This window comes from Grammomys surdaster, unplaced genomic scaffold (genome assembly GCF_004785775.1).
Source record: "Grammomys surdaster isolate TR1022 unplaced genomic scaffold, NIH_TR_1.0 1036, whole genome shotgun sequence".
Lineage (NCBI taxonomy): Eukaryota > Metazoa > Chordata > Mammalia > Rodentia > Muridae > Grammomys > Grammomys surdaster.
In genome coordinates, this window is record NW_021605455.1 from 2,066,968 (window position 1) to 2,088,034 (window position 21,067).

General features: G+C 46.8%; 1 protein-coding gene across 3 annotated transcripts in view; it reads left to right on the forward strand.

The window, feature by feature from the left end:
• The window catches only part of St8sia5 (ST8 alpha-N-acetyl-neuraminide alpha-2,8-sialyltransferase 5), a 64,766-nt gene that overhangs the window by 10,528 nt on the left and 33,171 nt on the right, over window positions 1–21,067 (forward strand). Inside the window, exon 2 of one of the 3 annotated variants that reach the window (XM_028783228.1) lies at window positions 14,315–14,422. The exons of the other annotated variants lie outside the window; for them this stretch is intronic. Within the exon in view, the coding sequence (XP_028639061.1) occupies window positions 14,315–14,422 (108 nt within the window). The remainder of the gene's footprint in view (window positions 1–14,314; window positions 14,423–21,067) is intronic. 3 annotated transcript variants of the gene reach the window in all.

Sequence of the window (21,067 nt, forward strand, 5' to 3'; positions counted from 1 at the left end):
ACACATATACACACATACACACACATACACACACATATACACACATATATACACATATATACACATACACACATACACACACATACACATACACACATACACACATACATACACATACACACATATACACACATACACACATATATACACACACACATACACACATACACACACATGCACATACACACACATACACACATATACACACATACACATACATACACACATACACACACATACACACATATACACACATATATACACACACATACACATATACACACACATACACACACATATACATACACACACATGCACACACACACACACACCCTTCAACATTTGCATGCCTCTTATTTTATTCCTGTTGCAACAAAGTACATTCACAGTTTGTATATCCACTGTCATAGTCTTTGCCTTTTCCTTAGATAGTGTAACACATTTGTATTTGTTGTGATTACTGACAACTAAGAATTAATTTCCACCATCTTGTTCTGAGTGTTTTACATATCCTGCTTCTCCCAACCCTGTTCTTGCCCTTTTGAGTAGAATTTTTGGTTTTAGGTAGAAGTTTCTAGAGTGACCCTTCACCTTAGATAGGCCATTTGGGCTCTGGAGTGGGTAGCACAAATCCCCGGGATTGGCTGATGTCCCCCAGGTAGCTGTAGCTTCAGACACATCCAACACTTCTTTCTTTGCCAACATCATTCGTTTAAGAAGACATTTAGGGATGTATTCATTGTGTCTCTATTTGTGTGGGAGGGTGTTGATGGGGCTGGGCTCCCTGCAAAGCAGGCTCTGGGCCAGACATGAGAGTACAGGATGTCTATGAGGGCAGCTTCAGGGATCAAGACCAATGAAGAAAAGAGAAAGAGGGAGAAACAGAAGCAGCCTTCACTGAACACAGGTGGCTCTTAATGGGGGTGCCCCTTCAGATCAGCCCAGGTTTGGGGCTCTGTGTGATCAGTTATTGGATCAGGGCTGTTTGAGGGTTCATACCTCAGGGAAGGAGGCTCTCCTGGCTGAAAGCTGGTTTTGTCACCTTCTGGTGTTCCCCAGAGATGGGGAAGGAACCCTTGTTTCTGAGAACTGTGAAGGCTCTGCACAGCACTGCCAGGAAGCAGGTTACTATTTTGTTGGAAATAGAACTCCTTGTTTTCCACCCCATAGAGCCACACATTGGTCTGCCTTCTACCAGATCAGCTTGTGTTGGAAGTCTACCCTGAAGCCCAGTATTTCACTTCTCGATCAAGAGTCTTTCATGTTTTTCGACCTCTGCCCTAACTCATGCTTCTGGCTGTGCTGTGCCTGAGCCTCCTGCCCTGCTCCTAACTGCATGCCTGGCCACCTAAGTCTTCCCACTCCTTCTATCCATTCCTGGCCCACAGTGCCCCTTAATTAATGTCCACAGGAATTCCCCTGAATTCCTAGCACCCATGCTGGCTGCACTCGGATGCTGTGTGCGAGCACCATGCTTTGGCTTTCTTGTTTGTATCCTGGATCCACAGAGGTCTCTTTTTACTGTCCAAATGTAGAGGATCCACACATACAGCCCAGCCTCCTTTTCCTGGTGCCTCCAGGGTACGAATCTAGGCTGCGGAATGTGACTGGGGCACACCTGAGACTTGAGGCTTGGAAATTAGGTCAAGGTAAAGGACAGCCTGCCTCCGTGCTGCCTTTGCATGCATTCTGAGGCTCTCATCACAGAGCGGCTCCCAACCTGCCCCAGGGACAAAGCTCACTGTTCTATTCCCCAAAGAAGCAGGTGCAGCCCAAGAGGTTGGGACCGTGGCAGGTGGGTTTATCTATCCAGAGCCTGGCACATGGCGGGTGGGATATCCTGGAAAGGAGAAAGGATGTTGAGCAGACCGTGGGTCTGCCCCAGGGCAGGAGCTATGCTGTTGGCAGGATAGCGTTACAGCTTGGCTCCTCAAAGCGAGCTGCTTCTGGGCGCCTGCTGCAGGGCTGAGAGCGAGGTTGAAGGGGAGCTGGGGAGCAAAGTTCGTTGAGACCCATCTCTGCATCGAGCCTGTGCCCGTGAGGCTGAGTCTCCCGAGAGCCTCCTCGGGTATGTGCCCTGCACGAGGAGAGTCACTGGAGTTCCTGTCCTTCCCCAGTGTCCTTCGGGGACATGGCGACCCCATACGCACTCTTGTATCCCATCTCTTCTTTCCTGCTTGTCTCTCTTCAGACCTTTTTGAAACACATCCTTTTGAGGGAAAGTTAGCTGTGTATGGAGTTTAGCTTCTCCTTTATTAAATTCATTTACCTCTCACCTAAAAATTTCCTCACTTCGTTCTTAACCCTAATGATGACCCTGTGGACTCTCCTCAGTAGGAGAAGTAGGAGAAGGGCTTATTATTGTTGTTCTAATAATATTATTAGGTAATATTTATTACCGTAAATATTGATGAAGAGTCATGAGCCAGGCTGTAACTCCAAAGGGAGGATTCGCTATTTATCCCACACCGTTCAATAGATGGCAGTCTCCATCTCGCCCTTGTGCACAGATGGTAGGTGTGCTGTTCAGACATCATGAGGACAGTGGTCCAGAGAGTACCAGTTTGAAGAAGGGAAGGCTTGTCCAGACTTGCAGATTTGGAGGTTCAGTGCTCGGTTGCTTATGTTGTTTCTCTGTTCTGGGGTGGGAACTTGTGGAGGATGAGGCCGTGAGCCTCATGATAACCAGGGAGCAATAGAGAGAGGAATGGTTGAAGCCCAGTATCTCCTTCACGGCACACCCCTGATTACTAACTTCCCATAGACCCCACCTGTGGTGGTTTCAATGACAGCGGCCCCATAGGCTAATATATTTGCACGATCAGTCGTCGCCAGTGGGTAATTTGTTTAGGAAAGATTAGGAAGGGTGGCCTTGTTGGAGGAGGTGTGTCACTGGGGATGGGCTTTGAGGTTTCAGAGGCTCAGTTCAGGTCCAGGTACATCTCGTTAGGATGTAGCTCTCAGATCCATGTCTGCCTGCACACTGCCATACTTCCTACCATGATGATAACAGACTGATTCTCTGAAACTGTAAGCCAGCCCACAGCAGAACAGTGACTAAGACCCACCCCCCAGGACGATTCTATCATGTCTCCATAGCACCACAGGCTAGTGACCAAGCTTTCAAAGGGTGGGTCGCTGTGGGACACTGAGGACCCAATTTACAACACAGAGGGACTCATTTAAAGCCCACAGCTTGTAAGGTCTGGACAAGAGATGGTTCCTTCATCTCATTTCTCAGACCCCTGCACAGGAACCCCCATGATGTGGAAGTGTGCCCAGTTGGGGAGGATGTGGCAGCATTGGGTGGCCCAAGAGTCCTCTGTGTGTGTGTCACCTGGAAGTGGGTGGAGTGGGGAGGGAATGGGGTGTACAGTATAAGCTCAGAGTCTCAGCCAAATGTTAAGAATAACAGTGCCAGCCTGGAGGCAGCCTCAATCCACTGCTGTGCTGAGGCGGCTGTGGTACTGGTCCCAGAGCCCAGCCTGGAGCATGCTCTGTGTTCTTCCTCTGAACCCATCCTTGGCTGGCAGACACCCAGGCATTCCTTTCTTTTCTCTATCCTTCTGCACTGTAGATCTTTGCACCCTTCCAAGGCTTCCAAGCCTTACAGGGCTTAGGATCTCCCCGGCTCGGCTGCTCCCCAGGAGGAACTCCTTGTCCATTCAGAGCCCTCATATGCTCCTCTCTGCCACCAGTTTGCCAATCTCCTCCTTCCCTATTTGAGAGTGGGGAGATTTGGGGTCCAGCCCGAAGATCATGTGCAGTGGACCAACCACGAGAGAATGAGCACCACCCCTCACCCCCCACCCCGCCTCACGTTTCTCTAGTAATGTTATTGTGGAGCTTTGAGAGGAAATCACGAGTCAGTCAGTCGTGAGGGCGAGGGGAGCCACAGAGAGGAGTGTTTCGATTATACTATTAATTCCCCAGAAACACTGGGTCTTTTCTGAAATTGGGCCACCTCCCTGGAGGACGGCGCTTCAAGGGAGCAGAGACAGGTGGCATCACTTCTGTGAACTGAGGCCTCACCAGCTGCCACCCTGCACCTGGCTTCCCCGTGTCCATATGCTTCAGGTTTTTGCTGCCCGTCCTTGCTGGGCATTCTTTCCCAGAAGTCCCTGCTCACCAAGAAAGTTCTCTTACTCTTGTCTTGAAAGTCCACACTCCAAGCCCTATGTCTTCCCTTCTACCATTTACTGTCACCCATCATGCCTTTCACCCTCTGGCACACTCTTCTGTTAGTAGTTTATTTATTGTCTTGGTGTCCAGCTCCCTCTAGAGCAGTGCTTCTCAACCTTCCTAATGCTGTGATCTCTTTTTTTGTTTGTTTTTGTTTTTCGAGACAGGGTTTCTCTGTGTAGCCCTGGCTGTCCTGGAACTCACTCTGTAGACCAGGCTGGCCTCGAACTCAGAAATCTGCCTGCCTCTGCCTCCCAAGTGCTGGGATTAAAGGTGTGTGCCACCACCGCCCGGCGTGCCATGACTTTTTTTTTTTTTTAGATTTATTTATTTATTTTATTTATGAGTACACTGTCGCTGTCTTTGGACATACCAGAATAGGGCATCCAATCTCATTACGGATGGTTGTGAGCCACCATGTAGTTGCTGGGATTTGAACTTAGGACCTCTGGAAGAGCAGTCAGTGCTCTTAACTGCTGAGCCATCTCTCAGCCCCCACCCCCCTTTTTTTTCCGTGACCTTTTAATACAGTTCCTCATGTTGTGGTGACCCCCAACCATAAAATTATTTCATTGTTACTCCATAACTGTCATCTTGCTATTTTTATGAATTGTAGTATACATGTCTGTGTTTTCTGATGGTCTTAGGCCACCCCAGTGAAAGGATTGTCCAACCCCAAGGGGGTCTTGACCCACAGGTTGAGAAACATTACTCTACCTGGAGTTTAGCACTTAGGTCTGCTACTGAACCTTGGCATTCAGCCTTATGGCGGCAAGATAAGTATAGAATGATATATGTCACATACTGTAACAAAAATAGAATGAATGCATAAAAGACACATACGCTCAGTCAGCTGTGATCTTCCATATATAACATTTGTTAACTATTAACTGGAGATGGTTATAGCTTGTATTTCACAAGCTGGGCTTGGTGAGAGAGAAATGGATCATTTAAAATTATTTAATTAAAAGTATTATTAAGCCTTATCTAGCACTGGTGGGAATTAATTAATTAACTCATTCATTATTTTTGAGTCAAGATTTCAACCTTGCAATCTTTCTGCTTTAGTCTTCCAAATGCCTAGATTTCAGATTTGAGGCATCACAGACAGCTGGAAAAAAGAGGTGCCCTCTCTCTACCCATAATGCCATAGGAAGAGCTTGTAGGTCCTATGTGGAACAAGACCTTTGGGGGGAGTCCCTGAGCATTCAGCTGATCTGCCTTTTGCTTTCTGGAAACTTCTGAAGCCCAGGTCCAGCTGACCCAAACAGCACTCTCTCTGGGGCTTTCTGTCTCCTTTCCATTCCATTCCATTCCCTTCCCTTCTCTTCCCTTCCCTTCTCTCTTCTCTCTTCCCCTACCCTCCCTCTCTTTCTTCCTTTTGCTTTTTCTATTTCTCTTTTATTGAAAATAAATTCTTTTGTATGCTATATTCTGATTATGTTTTCCCCTCCAAGATCCTCCCCCACCTCCCCTTGCATCTGAATCCACCCTTTTTCTGTCTCTTGTTAGAAAAAAAAAAAAACAGGCACCTAAAATGAAACTGAACAAATCAGAGTTGGATAAAATGAACAAAAGAAAAAGCCAAAGGAGAAGAGCAAGAGACACACAGATGTAGACACACATCTGCACACACAGGAATCCCATTAAACCACAGAACTGCAAGCCATAACATATATATGCAAAGGGCCTGAAAGGCATTAAATTAGTTAATTAGTTGGTTAATTAAAATTTTCTTTAAAATGCCCTGACAAAATTGAGTCAGTTTGTGCTGACCATCTACTGCCTGCCCCTAAGAGTGGTTTGCATACCCAGTGAGACTTGTTAGAGAAAACAAGTCTTTTTTCCATTTGCAAGTGGTTATCAACTGGAGACATCTTCTGGATTAGGGATGGGGGTTTGTGTCCCTTTCCTCTCTCAATGCTGGTGTTTTTTTCTTAGGGATTCACTCTGCAGAATGTCACAGCAGTGGGAGTGTGACAAAGGGCAAAGTTCACTTCATGTCGAGTAGGAAATAGAAAAGGCGACAATACACAGTTTTTTTCAGACCCACTTGTACATTTTAAATAAGATAATGCTTTACAGTGTCTGGAGGGTATTATTAGTGGGGGTAATTAAAATTTAGTGGGCTATTCCTCCAGTTTTAAATTCTTTGAGAAGTGACCCCCCCCAACACACACAAAGTTTCCTTGGTAGCCACACTAGGCAACCTAGAGTTAAGGTCCCCAGTCCTTAAATGACTATGGGATCATTTGGGAGCGGAGGATCCAACTTGCTATCTGTAGGTCATGCACCAGGGTCCTGGCTGAGCCTGGCGTATGTCGTCAGCAACCACCACAGTAGGAGCTCAGCTGAGCCGCGGTGGATCTGTCTCCTATTTCATGGCCAGGAAATCAGGACCCAGACTGTTTTGTGAGGTGTGCATCTGAGAAACTGTGGACAGTCAAGGAGCACCGTAAGCTCATCAGTGCTTGAAGCCACTAAATATTGATTGCCTAGGGCTTCAATATATTAGCTGAGATAATTCTTCTTGTGCTGTTTCCTGAGGGGGTGCAGGCTGGGAGATAGCTTAGTCAGTACAAGCAAAAAGACTTGGATATGATTCTTAGACTCCCCCATATAAAAAAGTAGAGTTTGATAGCAAGCACCTATAATCCTGGTCCCGAGGCAGCGGGGACAGGGGATTTCTGGGGCTTGCTGACCAGCCGTGAGCTTCAGATTCAGTGAGAGACCCTATCTCAGAAAATAAGGTGGAAGGCGGTAGAGGAAGACTCCAAATGTTGACTTCTGACTTCTTCATGTCTAACTAAGCACTCATGTGCACACACACACATACATACACATAGCATATGTAATGTAATTTTTAATAAAAAAATGAGCTTCCTCCAAAAAACTCATGGTCAATAACAGGACCTTAAAATAAAGGTCAGCCCTGCAGTATATTTTACACTATGCAGGCTTGCCTATGGTTGAAGGGTAGTGTGTGTGTGTGTGTGTGTGTCTCACATGTGTACATGTAAAGGTCAGAGAATAAGTTTCTGAAGTCAGTCCTCTCTTTCTATTATATGGATCCCAGGGACTCAGGTCATCAGGCTTAGTGAGAAGGTCATTTACCTGCTGCGCCATCCTGCAGGTCCAAGAACATGGTGAACTGTATAAGAAGTATTCACAAAGACAGGACAGCATCAACAATGTTAACATTCTGCCACATTTATTTCAATTTTCTCCCTTTAAAAAAAAATAAACCCCAAACATAGTAGATTCAGCTTCTTTTTGGTGCTTGATTTTGCCCATCATCCTCGCCAGCATATATCTTTACTTAGTTGTGTGCTGATATTTCCATACTAGCTTAGTCCTCGTGTGCCTTATTTTCTGCTTGTTGAGATTTTCATGTGGGTTAGCCTAACCACCTCACCTTTATGGTAAGCATTCCAAATACAAGAATGTGCTCCCCATTAGTCATCCCAGTGGCTAGGATTTCTAGAACACAGTGGAGACTCCAGAGATGTTTGCTACTCACGGGGAAAGTGAAGAAACTACTTCTCCCTGTGTTGTCATGTTCCATCCTAAGTAAACCTTTCTCATTATGGTCGAATTGGGTAATAATGGACAGTTCCTTATGCTTAGCTCAGGAATGAAATTTAAATTATATAATTGGTTCGGGAAACAGTGCAATCCATTTTTAGATAAACCAGAAAAAAAATTACTAGCCTTTTTAGAATAAACTTTAGTCCCACATAGATAACTAGTTTTATGGTCAAAGACCTTAGAAACCAGGACGTGTTACACCCTCTTTGGCAGCCTGCTTTTGCCTATTTAAGTTGTAGAAAGCACCTCATCTGATGCTGGGGCCTTGCACTTAATCGCTATAGGCTGATCTTATATAACTGTGGGAGAGGGTGTCTTTTGTGGGTGGAAAGGTGATGGTGTGGCTAGATGACCTTTTGAGCAGTCCATGGGGAAGTTTGTCCTCACCAGGCTGTTTAAATTTACTTGTAAACTTCTGTCCTAGTTTGCTTTCTACTGTTATAATAAAGACCATGACCAAAAGAAATGGGGAAGGGTGTTTAATTTGGCCTACATTTCCACACCACAGTCCATCATGGAGAGAGGTCAGGATTGGAACTCAAGTAGAAATCTAGAGGCAGGAACAGAAGCAGAGGCCCTGGAGGAACACTGCTTGCTAGCCTGCTGTCCTGGCAACTTTGATGTACACTTGACATAAAATTTGACACGAGCTAGAACCATCTGAAAGAAGAGAACTCCAGCTGAGGAAATGCTAACATAGGATCTAGATGTAGGACATTTTCTCAGTTGATGATCAATGGTTGAGGGCACAGGCCACCTTAGGTGGTGTCATTCCCTGAGTTGGTGGGTGGTCCTGGGTGCTATAAGAAAGCAGGCTGAGCAAGCCATGAGGAGTAATCCAGTTAGCAGCACCGTCCATGGCCTCTGCATCAGCCTCCAGGTTCCTGCCCTGTTTGAATTCCTTCAATGATGGACTACAATGTGGAAGTGTAAACCAAATAAATCCTTTCCTCTACAACTTGCTTTTAGTCAAGGTGTTTTATCACAGCAAGAGAAACCCTATCTAAGACCTAAATTGGTACAAGGAGCATGGGGTATTGCTGTGACAAACCTGACCATATTGGTTTGGGGAGGGTTGTGGAAGGACTTTGGAATTTTTGGATTGGGAATGCCATTTAGTGTAAAAAACTTGCTCAGCTGTTCTGTAGTAGCTTGGAAGATAAGAATGTTGAGACTGTTGAGACAATGAATGTTGAGACCCTTGAGACGATGGTGGCCTAGCTTGCGAAGTTTCAGAGAGAAGCTAAAACTCTACTCGGCAATTTGTGTGAAGACTCTTTGTGGTGTCTGGTCAGCTGGAGCTGAAAAATCAGCTGTGATTAACAAGAGACTAGAACTACTAAAGTAAACTTTTATCTTACTGGGACAATGGATACTGGTCAGCCAGAGCGAAGAAATTAGTGGTAATTAAGAAGAGAGCAACAGCATTGAGGGGAAGTCCTCTGGGAAGTGTTTCCTCAGAGTCAGCTCACAGAGCTGCCAAAGTTGTACCTTGCATTGGCAGCCAAACGTAATAATATGTAGGAGTCACCCAGGTGGTTCTGGTTTTGAAGGTGTGAAGAGGTCATGAAGAGCTGCTGAGACTTGGTACTGTGAGAGGCCATTGGAGAAGGTGCAATCTCAATAGAAGTTGAAATTTCAGAATTGAAGGGGTCATGGAGAGAAGTTGAGGCTAGGCACTATGAAGAGAGCTCATGAAGAGACTTTCAGTGAAAGTAGAGCCCAGTTGCAGCAAAGACCTCAGCATTGTGAAGATGTTGTTACTATGCCACAACCACCAAGAATAGCAGCAGTGGTGGAGTGGAGCCTTCCAGAGGCTTGGAACACAAGCTATGTGCACTGCAGAGGGCAGAGCTGGAGAAGTGACCCAAGCCCCTTGCAAGAACTCAGAAGACCATGAGTGAATAATTGGATGTTGAGTTATTTATACTTTTGGAGTTTGGTTTTGCTTTTTTTCAGATTGTGACTCTGTCCTGATTCTTCCCTCTTGAAGCAAGAAAGTGTTTAACTTATTTTTTATTTCACAAGAGCCCACAATTGAGGGACTGAACTTTTAAATAGATGTTAGGTTTTAAAAGAGTTTTTTTTTTTAATAGACTGAATTTTAAAGTGTTTGAATTTGTAGAGACTGTGGGACTTTTTAAGCCTGTAACATGTTTTATATTGTGTTGTTAATTTTAATGTATGACCTTGGGGTGGGGACAAGAAAGGAAAGGTTAAGGCTTAAAAGTGATGTTTGTGCATCAAATTGACAAGGGATCAATCAATTGTCCTGGCTAGTTTTATGTTAACTTAATACAAGATAGAGTCACTTGTAAGGAGGGAGTTTCAATGGAGAAAATGTCAATGTTAAAATCCAGCTGTAAGGAAAATGTAAGGGCGTTTTCTTAATTAGTGAGTGATGGGGAAGGCCCAGTCTGCTGTGGGTGGTGCCATCCCTGGGCTGGAGGTCCTGGTATTTATAAGAAAGCAGGCAGAGCAAGCCATGAGGAACAAACCAGTAAGCAGTACCCAACCATGGCCTCTGCATCAGATCCTGCCTCTAGATTCTTTTCCTGTTTGAGTTCCTGTCCAGACTTCCTTCAGTGATGGACTACAATGGACAAGTGTAAGACGAATAAACCTTTTCTTCCTCCACTCGCCTTTGGTTATTGTATTTCAAGAAAATGCCCCATAGATTCTGTAACAGTCTAATGGAGTTATTTTCTCAGCTGAGCTTCCCTCTTCCCAAATGACTCTAGCTTCTGTCAAGTTGACAAAAAGAAACTAACCAGCACAACCAGTTAGTTGGAAAAATCTCAGGTGGAAATGTCTTCTTCACCTACAGGTAGTTTGGTGAGCACTTTTAGAAATGAGAGCTTTTAAAGTCAGTCCAGGGCAGAAGCCTTGCCCACTTTTAAGCCTCTGGCTCTTGGGCACATGCCTAAACTCTGGGATTCTTGTCTTTCATCTGCAATTAAAGCCAATGAGACCTGCATTCGTTGGAGGGTCTGTTGCTGATAAAAGTGCTCAACAACACTGCTCTTCTAAGTAAACCACACCTAGGAGAGGACAGACACCTCACTGATTTCTTAAAGAACAAAGCACAGTCATGTCAATAAAACCACCGATGTACATCGTAGAATTGGACCTCAGCGGATTGCTGCTTTTTTCTGCGTAGTCTGGCAGTTAGATCGTCATTCTTCCGCCTTGGCTCTGACTGTCATCGTATTTGCTCCCCTTCTAGGTTAAGCTCTCTCTGCTGTGGAGACTGGGGGCTCCGGAGAGGGGTGGAGATAAAAAGCAACAGCAGCCATTCGGCAGAGTATGAGTGGAGTGCTTCATGGATGTAACTACCATAAGTACTTAGGAGGACTCACATCAGACTGGCTAGAAGCTGGGTCAGCATGCTTGTGGGTGGTGAACAGGACTCCCAAGGAGGGAGATGGAAGGCCCTGGAGTAAGCAGATCAAAGGGGCCCAGCTCTCCCTAAGGGTTTATAGCTGCATGTTCAGCACTGCTATCCTGAAAGGAATATATGTTTCCTAGGTCTTTATTGCGAGTGTGCTTTAATTTTTTTTTTCTCTCCTTAAGAATGAGCAAAACTGTGGGAAGTCAGACATTTATCCCTTCTTGGTTGACAGTTGATGGATACTTCCTTTATGTTCTGTTATCTTGAGCAGGGAGCTGCCAGCTAAGCAGGTGACTGACTGGGTTGTTATGTGGCAGCCTGGTGGCTTTGAATACTGTATGGACACCTTGGAAACAACACCGCTCCTGCTACAAGCAACACTCGCAGCTGTGGCTGGCAGTTGCAGGAGTTATAACTGCTCCAGTGTGCCAGCACTGGCAAATGACACTCTGGCCATTCTAGGCCTCAGTGATTTCCAGATGACCAAGTGGAAAGTTGCTCGGGAAAGCCCAGTCCTCGACTGTAGAGCTCTGCCCTACCTTCGACAGGTAGCGCGAGGAAGAGTACTCGCCCAGTGACCCAGCAAAAAGCCTGTGGCTGACAGAGACTAGTTCTTATGAAGGATTGTGATTGTTCTGGGGGAAGCTGGAAGGTGTGCAAAGTACAATTCCATATTTATACACCTCACTCCTTCTGAGTGTGCCAATACAACTAGGCTGTTCCCTATATATTTTTTGAGTCAGCTAGGGCGTCTTCTGTGTTCTGTCTGCTTGTGTTGCATTATTATTTCCAATAAAAGACATCTCCTAAGTGACCTTTCCTTGCTTACTTGTGGTCATTGTCCTGGGTAGGAGAGTGGGTGGCAGTGGCCATGACTATGGCAATGATGACAATTGTAGCAGCAGCTTTGTCAGTAGAAATACAAGCAAGAAGGTAGCTGAGGAGCTCAGGGAGTGAGTTGGAGCAGGTCCGGCAGGAAGCGGAGGTAGTGAGGGGTGGTGGAGGTTTGGAGTCAGGGAAGATGAAGAAGCAAGCTGAAGACTATGAAGATTTTCAAGCAGACTCCAGAGAACTTTCAAGGCCCAAAGCTCCAAGGGGCTTGACCCACAAGGCTTGAGAACTTTATACTTGCTGTTGAGTGCCAGGACCAAGGGTTCTAGAACCCTTGGGAACCGTGACACAGGCAGGTGCTGAGTGATATTAGAGCTGCTACTAACTGAGGAGATGCTCCTTGGCAAGGCTGAGGTGCTGGTAGTCAGGGCCCAGAGCAGTAAGCCCACAACTGGAGTATCTAAAACTGTAAGCGTCTGTCTTCTACAGCCCAGAGCCACGATCCTCTAATTCTAAGGGCTTAAGAGCCATAGGGATCCAAATTTGTCAGCTCAAGGGTGCTCAAGGTCCCAGGCCTACCAATTCTGGAATGCTATTCTTTGTCCTTTGGTGATTTCCGTCTGAGCGGAGCAATGACCTCAGCCAGCTGACTGGCAACAAGAGCAGCTGCCTCATCTCTATGGTACCCTCACTCAGGGACTCCAGAGACATCCTAGGCTGTTTATTCATTGGATTATGAAAACAGAGACCACAAGAAGTGCAGAAAGTTGACTGAGGGCACCAGCTAATTAGAAGGGTGTGGATAGACCAGCTCCAAACCCCATCTGCAACCCTCATTCCCTCAGCTAAGAGGCTATTTATTAATAATTTTATTAACTATTTTCCTCAGTTCTTTTCATCTGTCTCCTCTTCCCCTTGCCTAGAACTCCCTCTTTCCTTCCTCCTTAGTTCTATTCTACCTTTGAAGTTGAATATTTTTTTCCACTGGAAGTGGCATTAAGAGTGTCCTCATATTTAAGGGCCAGGCAGATGTAAGTGGGTTTTGGAAAGTCTAGGCATTGCTGTACGGCGTGGATTCCCAGTAGGGTGAATTTGCCCCTAGAAGGCATTTGGACCTGGAGACATTTTGATAATCCTAACAGGAGAGCTGGAGGCCAAATGCAGCTGACAGAGACTTGGGGATATCACTTAATACCTTATGCAGGAGAGGACAGTCCCAAAGCAAAGGGCCCTCCAGCCCCAGGTAAACACAGTACTAGCTGGAAAAAGCTTGTCGCAAGTACTTAGGAGGGCACCCCCTTTTATTCTTAGCTATTTTTTTTTGCTGAGTTTCCTTTCTTGAAAGGCACACTCCTTAGCAGACCAGAGGTTCAGGTTGGGCAGTGCTGCACCTCGGTTCTAGAGCAACAGTCGGGCCCTTCAGGGTACTGGCAGCTCTGGGTGCAGAATCCCCTTCCATGAGCCAGCTTCTCCAGGAGCAAGCCTACTGCTGTCCATGGGGCATGTGGGAAGGGGTCCTGGGTGTGTGCAGCTTTGTGTGCCTAACTGCTTCTTATATAGGCTGAACCCAGTCCTGCTTTGGGTACCATCTCACATGCCCACTCCTGTCTATTCCTGATCCTTCTGTAGTTGTGTCCTGAGATTGGATTTACTTGTTGTAGGCCATCAGGATGCTGCTCTCTCTGACCCAAGTGGGTTACCCACCCGCTTGCTGTCATTCAGGACTGTTTCTGGTCCCTTCTGTTACCTCCTCTCCGTGCTCAGGGTCTCACTCATTGCTTTGCCACCATTGTCATAGGGCTGGGGAGGGCGTTGGGTACAGATGTGCTCAGTCCGTCATCTTAAACCAGAAGTGGGAATCCTCATATGGTGGATCACAATCCTACAAGCTGTGTCTGGCACAGTAGTGGTGATAGAATTTTTTTCACTTAATTCTCTTATAGTTTTGGTTGTGAGCCTAACCTTTCATAGCTGAGCCATCTCTCCAGTCCTTCACTTAACTCTCTAGAAATAGGAATTGAGGGACGGCACCAGACAGAAGGTAGAAGAGCCCTGTGACTTTAGTCCTAGTAATCCCTGTTTCCCTGCTTGTAGAATGTGTGCTCTGCCATGTGGAAAGGATGGGAGTGAGGGAAGGATGTAGGACAGTGAAGATAGCATGATGCCTTACCTCCATCATCCCCATGGTTGGAACTATCACCATCTTCACCTTCTAGTGTATAATTAAAAAGTTGTGTCTTTTTATGAGGACAGAATGTGACTCTGAGACAGGTCTAACCCAGCACACCAGTGTGTGTATCCATTGCCTCATTTTCTTGCCAGAGGCTTCCAGTTCGGCTGGCAGAGGGGCGACCGACAGGCCAATTGGACTGGGCTCTTTAATGACAGCGACAGCCCAACAGGACAGAACATCAGTGACTCAAGCTCCAGGTACAGACCCTGGTGATGGCGGGGGAAGGGGAAGCCCAATCGGAGGGGGCCTCCAAAGTCCCTATCCCAATTGCTTGTCCCTAGAGCTGCCCTCAGGGGAGGAGGGCCTTGGTCTTCACTTTCACAGTTCATCACATTTGGGGTCCTCTTTGCATCCTTTGAGGGGTGAGTGGACATGAGGAACAAAGGATAGGTCCCTACCGTAACACTGTGGAGATACTGGCCTTTCAGGTAAGGTGGGATGAGAGCTCTGGGCCTGAGCCCCATTAGTCTGAGGGAACAAGAGCTGTGTTTATATAGCAGAGACTTCAGAACTTGAGTTGGCAAACGCTTGTGTGTGAGGGGGGTGTGGTGGCATCAGAGAGTGGAGATTGGGCAGGTATTCCCTGCTTCATTGAAGTTCATTGCCCAGACAGAGATTTCCCCATGGCCAGGGCAGAATGATCTCTTTCAAGGCAACACTTCGCTGTAACCATATGTCCACAGGACAACTGGAGTGTGTCAGATGGGCACACACCATGATCAGACTTCAAGAATCTGATGCTTGCCTCTTGGAACCAGAGGTCTTCCTTCCTATGGGCAGTGGGAACATGGGCGGCCAAGCAGGGTCCTGGGATGTCATGGGACAGTGAGTGTAGCAAAGTTGTCTTTCAGGTGGTTGGTAGTTTGTCATGTCCTGCCCATTTAGATATGAGGGAGTCTAGGTAAATGAGTAGGTACCCGTCTCCCTGGGGAGCTCCTCGGGAGAGATAGATAGTTGAAAGACTTTGGATAGAAAATACTGGAGTGAACAAGATGGACAGGCCCAAGGAGGCTGTTTCTGGACAGATGTTCTCAGCCAATGGCTGAAGCCATTGGATAGTGCATAAATTTGATCATCACTGTGACCAATACTTGATAGAAATAACTTAAAGAAGAAAAGATTCACTCACTCACTCATTCATTCATTCATTCATTCATTCATCCATTCAGAGGTTTCAGTTCATCATGGTTGGTAGCCGGGCGGTGGTGGCGCACGCCTTTAATCTCAGCACTTGGGAGGCAGAGACAGGCGGATTTCTGAGTTCGAGGCCAGCCTGGTCTACAGAGTGAGTTCCAGAACAGCCAGAACTACACAGAGAAACCCTGTCTCAAAAAGAAAAAAAACAAAAAGAAAAAAAAAATCAAAAAGAAAAAAAAACCCATCATGGTTGGTAGAGTTTGGCAGAGCAGTGACAGGAGAGAGCCAGGGCAAGATATGGCTCCCAAGGACACACCCACAGTGGCATACTTCCTCTGAGCAGGTCCCTCCTTCCACGGTTCTACCACCTACCAATATTCCATTCAAAATCTGAATCCAGGGATGGATGAAACCACACATTAGGTCAGAGATCTTATCTCTGGAAAGTCCCTCACAGAGACAGGCAGAGGTGTGTGTTCTCATGCATGCTTCTCAACCCAATAAAGTTGGCAACCAAGATGAGCCATCCACGAAAATGTACACACAATACTGTTGGTGTTGTAAATCTGCCTGAGAACCCATGGCTGGGGAGCTCACAGGTCTCAGGGATGAGCCTACTCTTGTTATTTTCTAAACGGAGATAGCATCGAACCGCCATCTAACAATGTGTATACCCACAGAGTAGCTCTGCTCTCAGCCCTCTTTGGAGAAGCTTCTCTGTGTCATGAATGGTGGTTAGTCTGTAAACCCAACAACCGTTCAAGGGCAGAGAGGATCAGCATCTGTGGAGGCTCAGCCATAGACAGGTTATCACACACTCACCTCTTGGCAGTGCAAGAGTCAGAGGTCAGGGAAGCCCAGGATGAAACGGTGTCTCTTGAACATTACAGGACTGAGGTGCCTGAGAGCTCACAACAGCCATGGATGCTGTACAAAGAAACCTGGGCAAAATCAAGCCAGTCAACATTCCAACATGGAAGGAGAAAGGCTCTAGTTGAGGAGCTGCTGTCAGCAGCTGATGCCTTCTCTGGGAGTCAGTTTTCCTTAGGAGAGTAGCCCCTGCAGTCTGCTGCTCTCCAGCGGATGGCACACACCCCTGCATCTATGGCAGCACTCCTTAGACCCCATAGGATCTAGACTTACTGTATGTGTGTATGAAATTCCCAAAGTCATAAAAACACCGTGCTTAAGAACCAAGGATTAACCATTTACTGCCACATGGCATGGGGGGGGGTGCGGGGCTTGGCTCCTGTTGTGCTTATACAGGAGGAGCTGTGGTCCCAAGCCCAGCATCATAGGCCTGAGACCTGACCATGGTGTGTGGCCATGCTACCCACTCAGACCACTCTGTCTACCTCAGAACATCTGCCCACTCGGGTTCTGACACTGTCACCACATGTTTACTTTTTCAAAGCTTGGACAAAACATGAACTCTGCCCCTAAATTTCCCAACTGCCAGCATCTTCTCTTCCTCATCCTCATCCTGTTTCTCTACTTCCCTTCCCTTCTCCTCCCCTCCCCTCCCTTCTCCTCCCCTCCCTTCCCTTCTCCTCTCCCTTCCCCTCACTTCTCTTCCCCTCCTCTCCCTTCTCCTCTTCTCCCCTGCCCTCTCTTTTTCTCCCCCCTTCTCCTCCCCTTTCCTCATATGAAGCCATCTGCCTTTCTCTCATTTCCTGTCATCTTCTTGGCCCACGTTTCTTTCTCCTTTCCTTCTCATATCCCTTGCTCTCTACTCTTTTTTTTTTTACTTTATAACTGCTTTAAACTTTATAACTTTACAACTACTTTATAACTACTTTATAACTACTTTATAACTCAGAGCCTCCCTTTTCCCTCACCTTTGACTCCTCAGGATTGGAGACATGACTAGAGATTGTTTACTTTTGGAATTGAGAGGCTCTTTAGCGAGCAACATTACACCCCACTCCACCCCCGAACCTTTTTGTTTTTGTTTTTGTTTTTTGGTTTTTTTTGTTTTTTGTTTTTGGAGAGCTGCCATATGACCAAGAATCCCCTTGGTCAGAATAAGTGTCTTGACCACATGCCTCCCCACCCCCACCCCCAATTTTGTGGAACAATTCCAATTTCAAATCTCAACTTTCGTCTATTCCTAAAAGATGTGTCTGCTCCTCCTGCTCAGACGGTAGCTGTGGGCTTACTCTGAGTTTCTTAGCCCACATTCTTTTGTGCCGAGTGGTGATGGGTTTAGGTACAGAATGACTTGAACCAAGTCATGCTGCTTCTTCTTTGTGAGGGTTGGAGCAACAATCCTGTTCTAATAACCAGGATGGCGGCAGTCAGATGCTTTAACCACAGACCTGTGCCTAACACTTGGGCCACTGCTGGCCTATGTGTGAAAGACTGCATGCAGTGTATGTGGTTCTTGCGTGGGAAGAATGAATAACATAATCAGAACCAGGCCACATATGGGAGATTTCTCACCTGGATGAATGAGCAGCTTGTGCCTGCTTGAAAATGTGCTGGACAGCTCCTGGCAGCAGATTTCCAGCCTCCACAGAGGACTTAAAAAAGGACAGATGTCATGTACATCATCCCAGTTAAGAACTTTGTATCTGGCATATAGAATATCTTTGTGGTATTATTCACCTACTGAATAATTCAGTGCTTGCCATATTTTATCCTCTATAGTTGTATGGTATGTAGAAGCGTGGTACAGCCCGTTAGCATTTTATTAACAGGGATGGAAAGGAAGTCAGGAGGAGCCAAATATAACCATGTGATAAAGAGGAGGAGTATACCAGCTAACAGTTTCTAGGAGTCCCAAGGAGAAAAGGCCAGTCTGAAAAATTCCAAGCAGAATCACAAAGAAAATCCTGACTGATAGTGCTCACTGGGGCTGTGGTCAGATCTAGTTAGACACACACCAGGGGAACTCAGACTGAGCCAGGAAGTCTCTATCATACAATATACATTGACATACAGCTTTATGATGTTCAACTCAGGTCTATGAAATATTGCCCAGTAAGAATCCTTAGGGGGACTGCTTTAATGTGCAGAATGAAGTGGCTGTTAACCAGAAAACATTAAGTGAGTGTTTAGGCCAAGCAGAGGAGTCTTTGAAAATAGTTCCGACTCAGATTACAAGTGTATGTTTCTGTCTTCTCAGCTAGTAATGGTGAGCCCTCTTATTGTTCTCAGAAGATGAGTGGTACCTTCTGTACCAGATGCTTAATAGGCAGGGACAATACAGGGAGGAGGAGATAAGGGGGACATAGAGGCTAATGGTAAGACAGCAAACCCCAGCTCCTCTGTTTCCAGAGATGCCCTCTGGATTCAACTTTGTCATCTTCTGATGCTATCTTTAAAAAGTTATTCCTTCACAGGCTGGAACTATCAAAGATCATCTCTTGGGAAGAGCAGATGAATAGATGCCCTGAGGGTTCTGGGATTCTGGATAGAAAAGAGGAAACTGAAAGCCAGAGAGGGGTATGTAAGAAGCAGAGAGGAGGTTGGTGAAGGTGGGCTATAGATATGCCTGTGGTAACTGACTGAGAAACCCTTCCAAATGCTCCCATGCCTGTCACCAGGCATGGTGATTCTGGGGGGTGGGGCAGAGTCCTTGTCTTTGTGTGTGTGTGTGTGTGAGCTGGATGCCTTGGTTCCTCTAGTCTGACCTGTGTGTCTGCCTGCCTACTCACCAGCTGCTCTGGGGAGGTAGCTGTCCCCTTGGTGGTTGCCCACTCTGTCTTGCAGAGTGTGCAACATTGGATCCAGTTCCTCATACTGTAATCTCAGGTAAAGTCCCCACCCCAATTCTCAGTCACACTGGTGCTGAGGGCAGCTAAGGTAGGAGACCCTCCTGCCTTCAGGAGCTGTCCATCACGCATGGCTGACATCATAGTCTAGAGTGACAGCCCAGGGGCTTCCCTCAGTGCCATGGCTGTACTCTATTCTACACAATGGCGCGCGCTGTCTGCCTGATAGTACCTGCCTGTGCCTTCACTTCCTTGGGTTTCTGTTAGCCCAGCACACTTGACTTCCTTTCAGTTTTGCCATCCGTAAGATTTGCCTGCCCTAGAGGGCATCACACACACGGAATTCCCTGAAGATTACATATATATGCTTCTGAGTTTTCTCAGACATCCCCAACCCTCAAGGCTTTTCGCCATGAAGACTTGTGCTGCAAGCACCTTGGGGCACCCCGAACACTTGAGACCTGGGTGCAGCCTGACCTCATTGGTGCCTCTTGGCTTCTATACCAACCTTGGCCCTCCATTCTAACAGGATGGCCAGAGGAAGAAATGAGAGGTGATCCAAGAAAGACCACCCAAGGCCTAAAGCACAGCTGGTCCGACTGCTGCCACTGAGCTGCCTATGGTTAGACACTGTTCTCCCTGGCTTAGTAGTTTGTAGACTGTGGAGGATTGAGGGTGACCTCCACCATAGCAGACAAGAGAAGCCTAATTCGAAGGTCTGAGAGAACCAGTCGGATGTCAGGGGTCAGGGTTGAGATATGCCGCGTGTGTGTCTAGCAAGTCCTGTAGAGCATAGAGGTGGCATTGTCATGTTTTATGATTGGAAGGACCTCGACTGAATTCAGTTCTGTACTTTATTATGTGGCTTGTTCCCTAATTGTTCCGAGAGAATGTATAATTTGGCACTGAACTGTGGGATGCTGGTGGCAAGCACACTGGGAGTTTAGCGTGAAGTTCAGAGGCACTGCCCAGGGTGGATGAGCCTTGGCTTGGATCTAGGGGACCCTGCCTACAGCTTGCCATGACTGGGGTGCAGCGGTATGCCAGACATGTGTTTGCTGAGCACACTCTGTGAATTACTGCTGGGTAAATTCTCACCTTTACACCTTTGTGTGGGGCACTGTTATGTTCTCACCTTACAGGTGAGGGGGCTGAGTCACCTCCAAGTGGTATGTGGTGGAGGGGCAGGTCACCTAGGTAACGGGGACTCTGGAGCCCCAGCTCTGGTGGGAGGTATGAGAGGGAGTCTTCATCTGGGCTGTGGGCTGGTCACCCATGATGGTGAGTGCCGCATACATGTCCATCCATACAGCTCTTCCTGCTCTTGACTGGTGGGCAAAATATAAAGGACACATGAGTTTAAGTAGACCACCTCTCTGCATCTTTCCCTCGGAGGATACATATAGAGAGATGAACTACCTTAATCCACATATGGAAAAACTCATTTATTTGAGGCTCATTTACTCCAGGCTCATTTACTCCCACCTCTATCTCTCTTTCCCACTTTTTTTTTTGAAGGTGGGTGCAGTGAACTTTATTGATGATATTCAGAAGAGTAGGGCTCCTGAGGCCCCTCCCATTATTCTGTGGTTCTGGGATGGAAACTGTGACGGAGATGCTCAGTGCTGAGGGACTCCTCAGTGGCCTATGGCCTTTCTCTTGCTCTCAGTGTCCTTGCTGGGGTGGGTGGTCCAGGGTTTCTTGTTCCTTGGAGGCCGTGTAGGCCCCAGTATCAAAGGTGGAGGAGTGGGAGATACCGTTGAAGTTGCAGGTCTTCAGTGTAGCCCAGGATGCATGTTAATGGGCCCTCAGATGCCTGTTTCACCACCTTCTTGATGTCACCATACTTGGCAGGTTTCTCCAGGCAGCATGTCAGAAACACCACGGATACATTGGGGGTAGGAACACGGAAGGCCATGCCAGTGAGCTTCCTGTTTAGCTCTGGGATGACCTTGCCCACAGCCTTAGCAGCACCAGTGGATGCTGGGA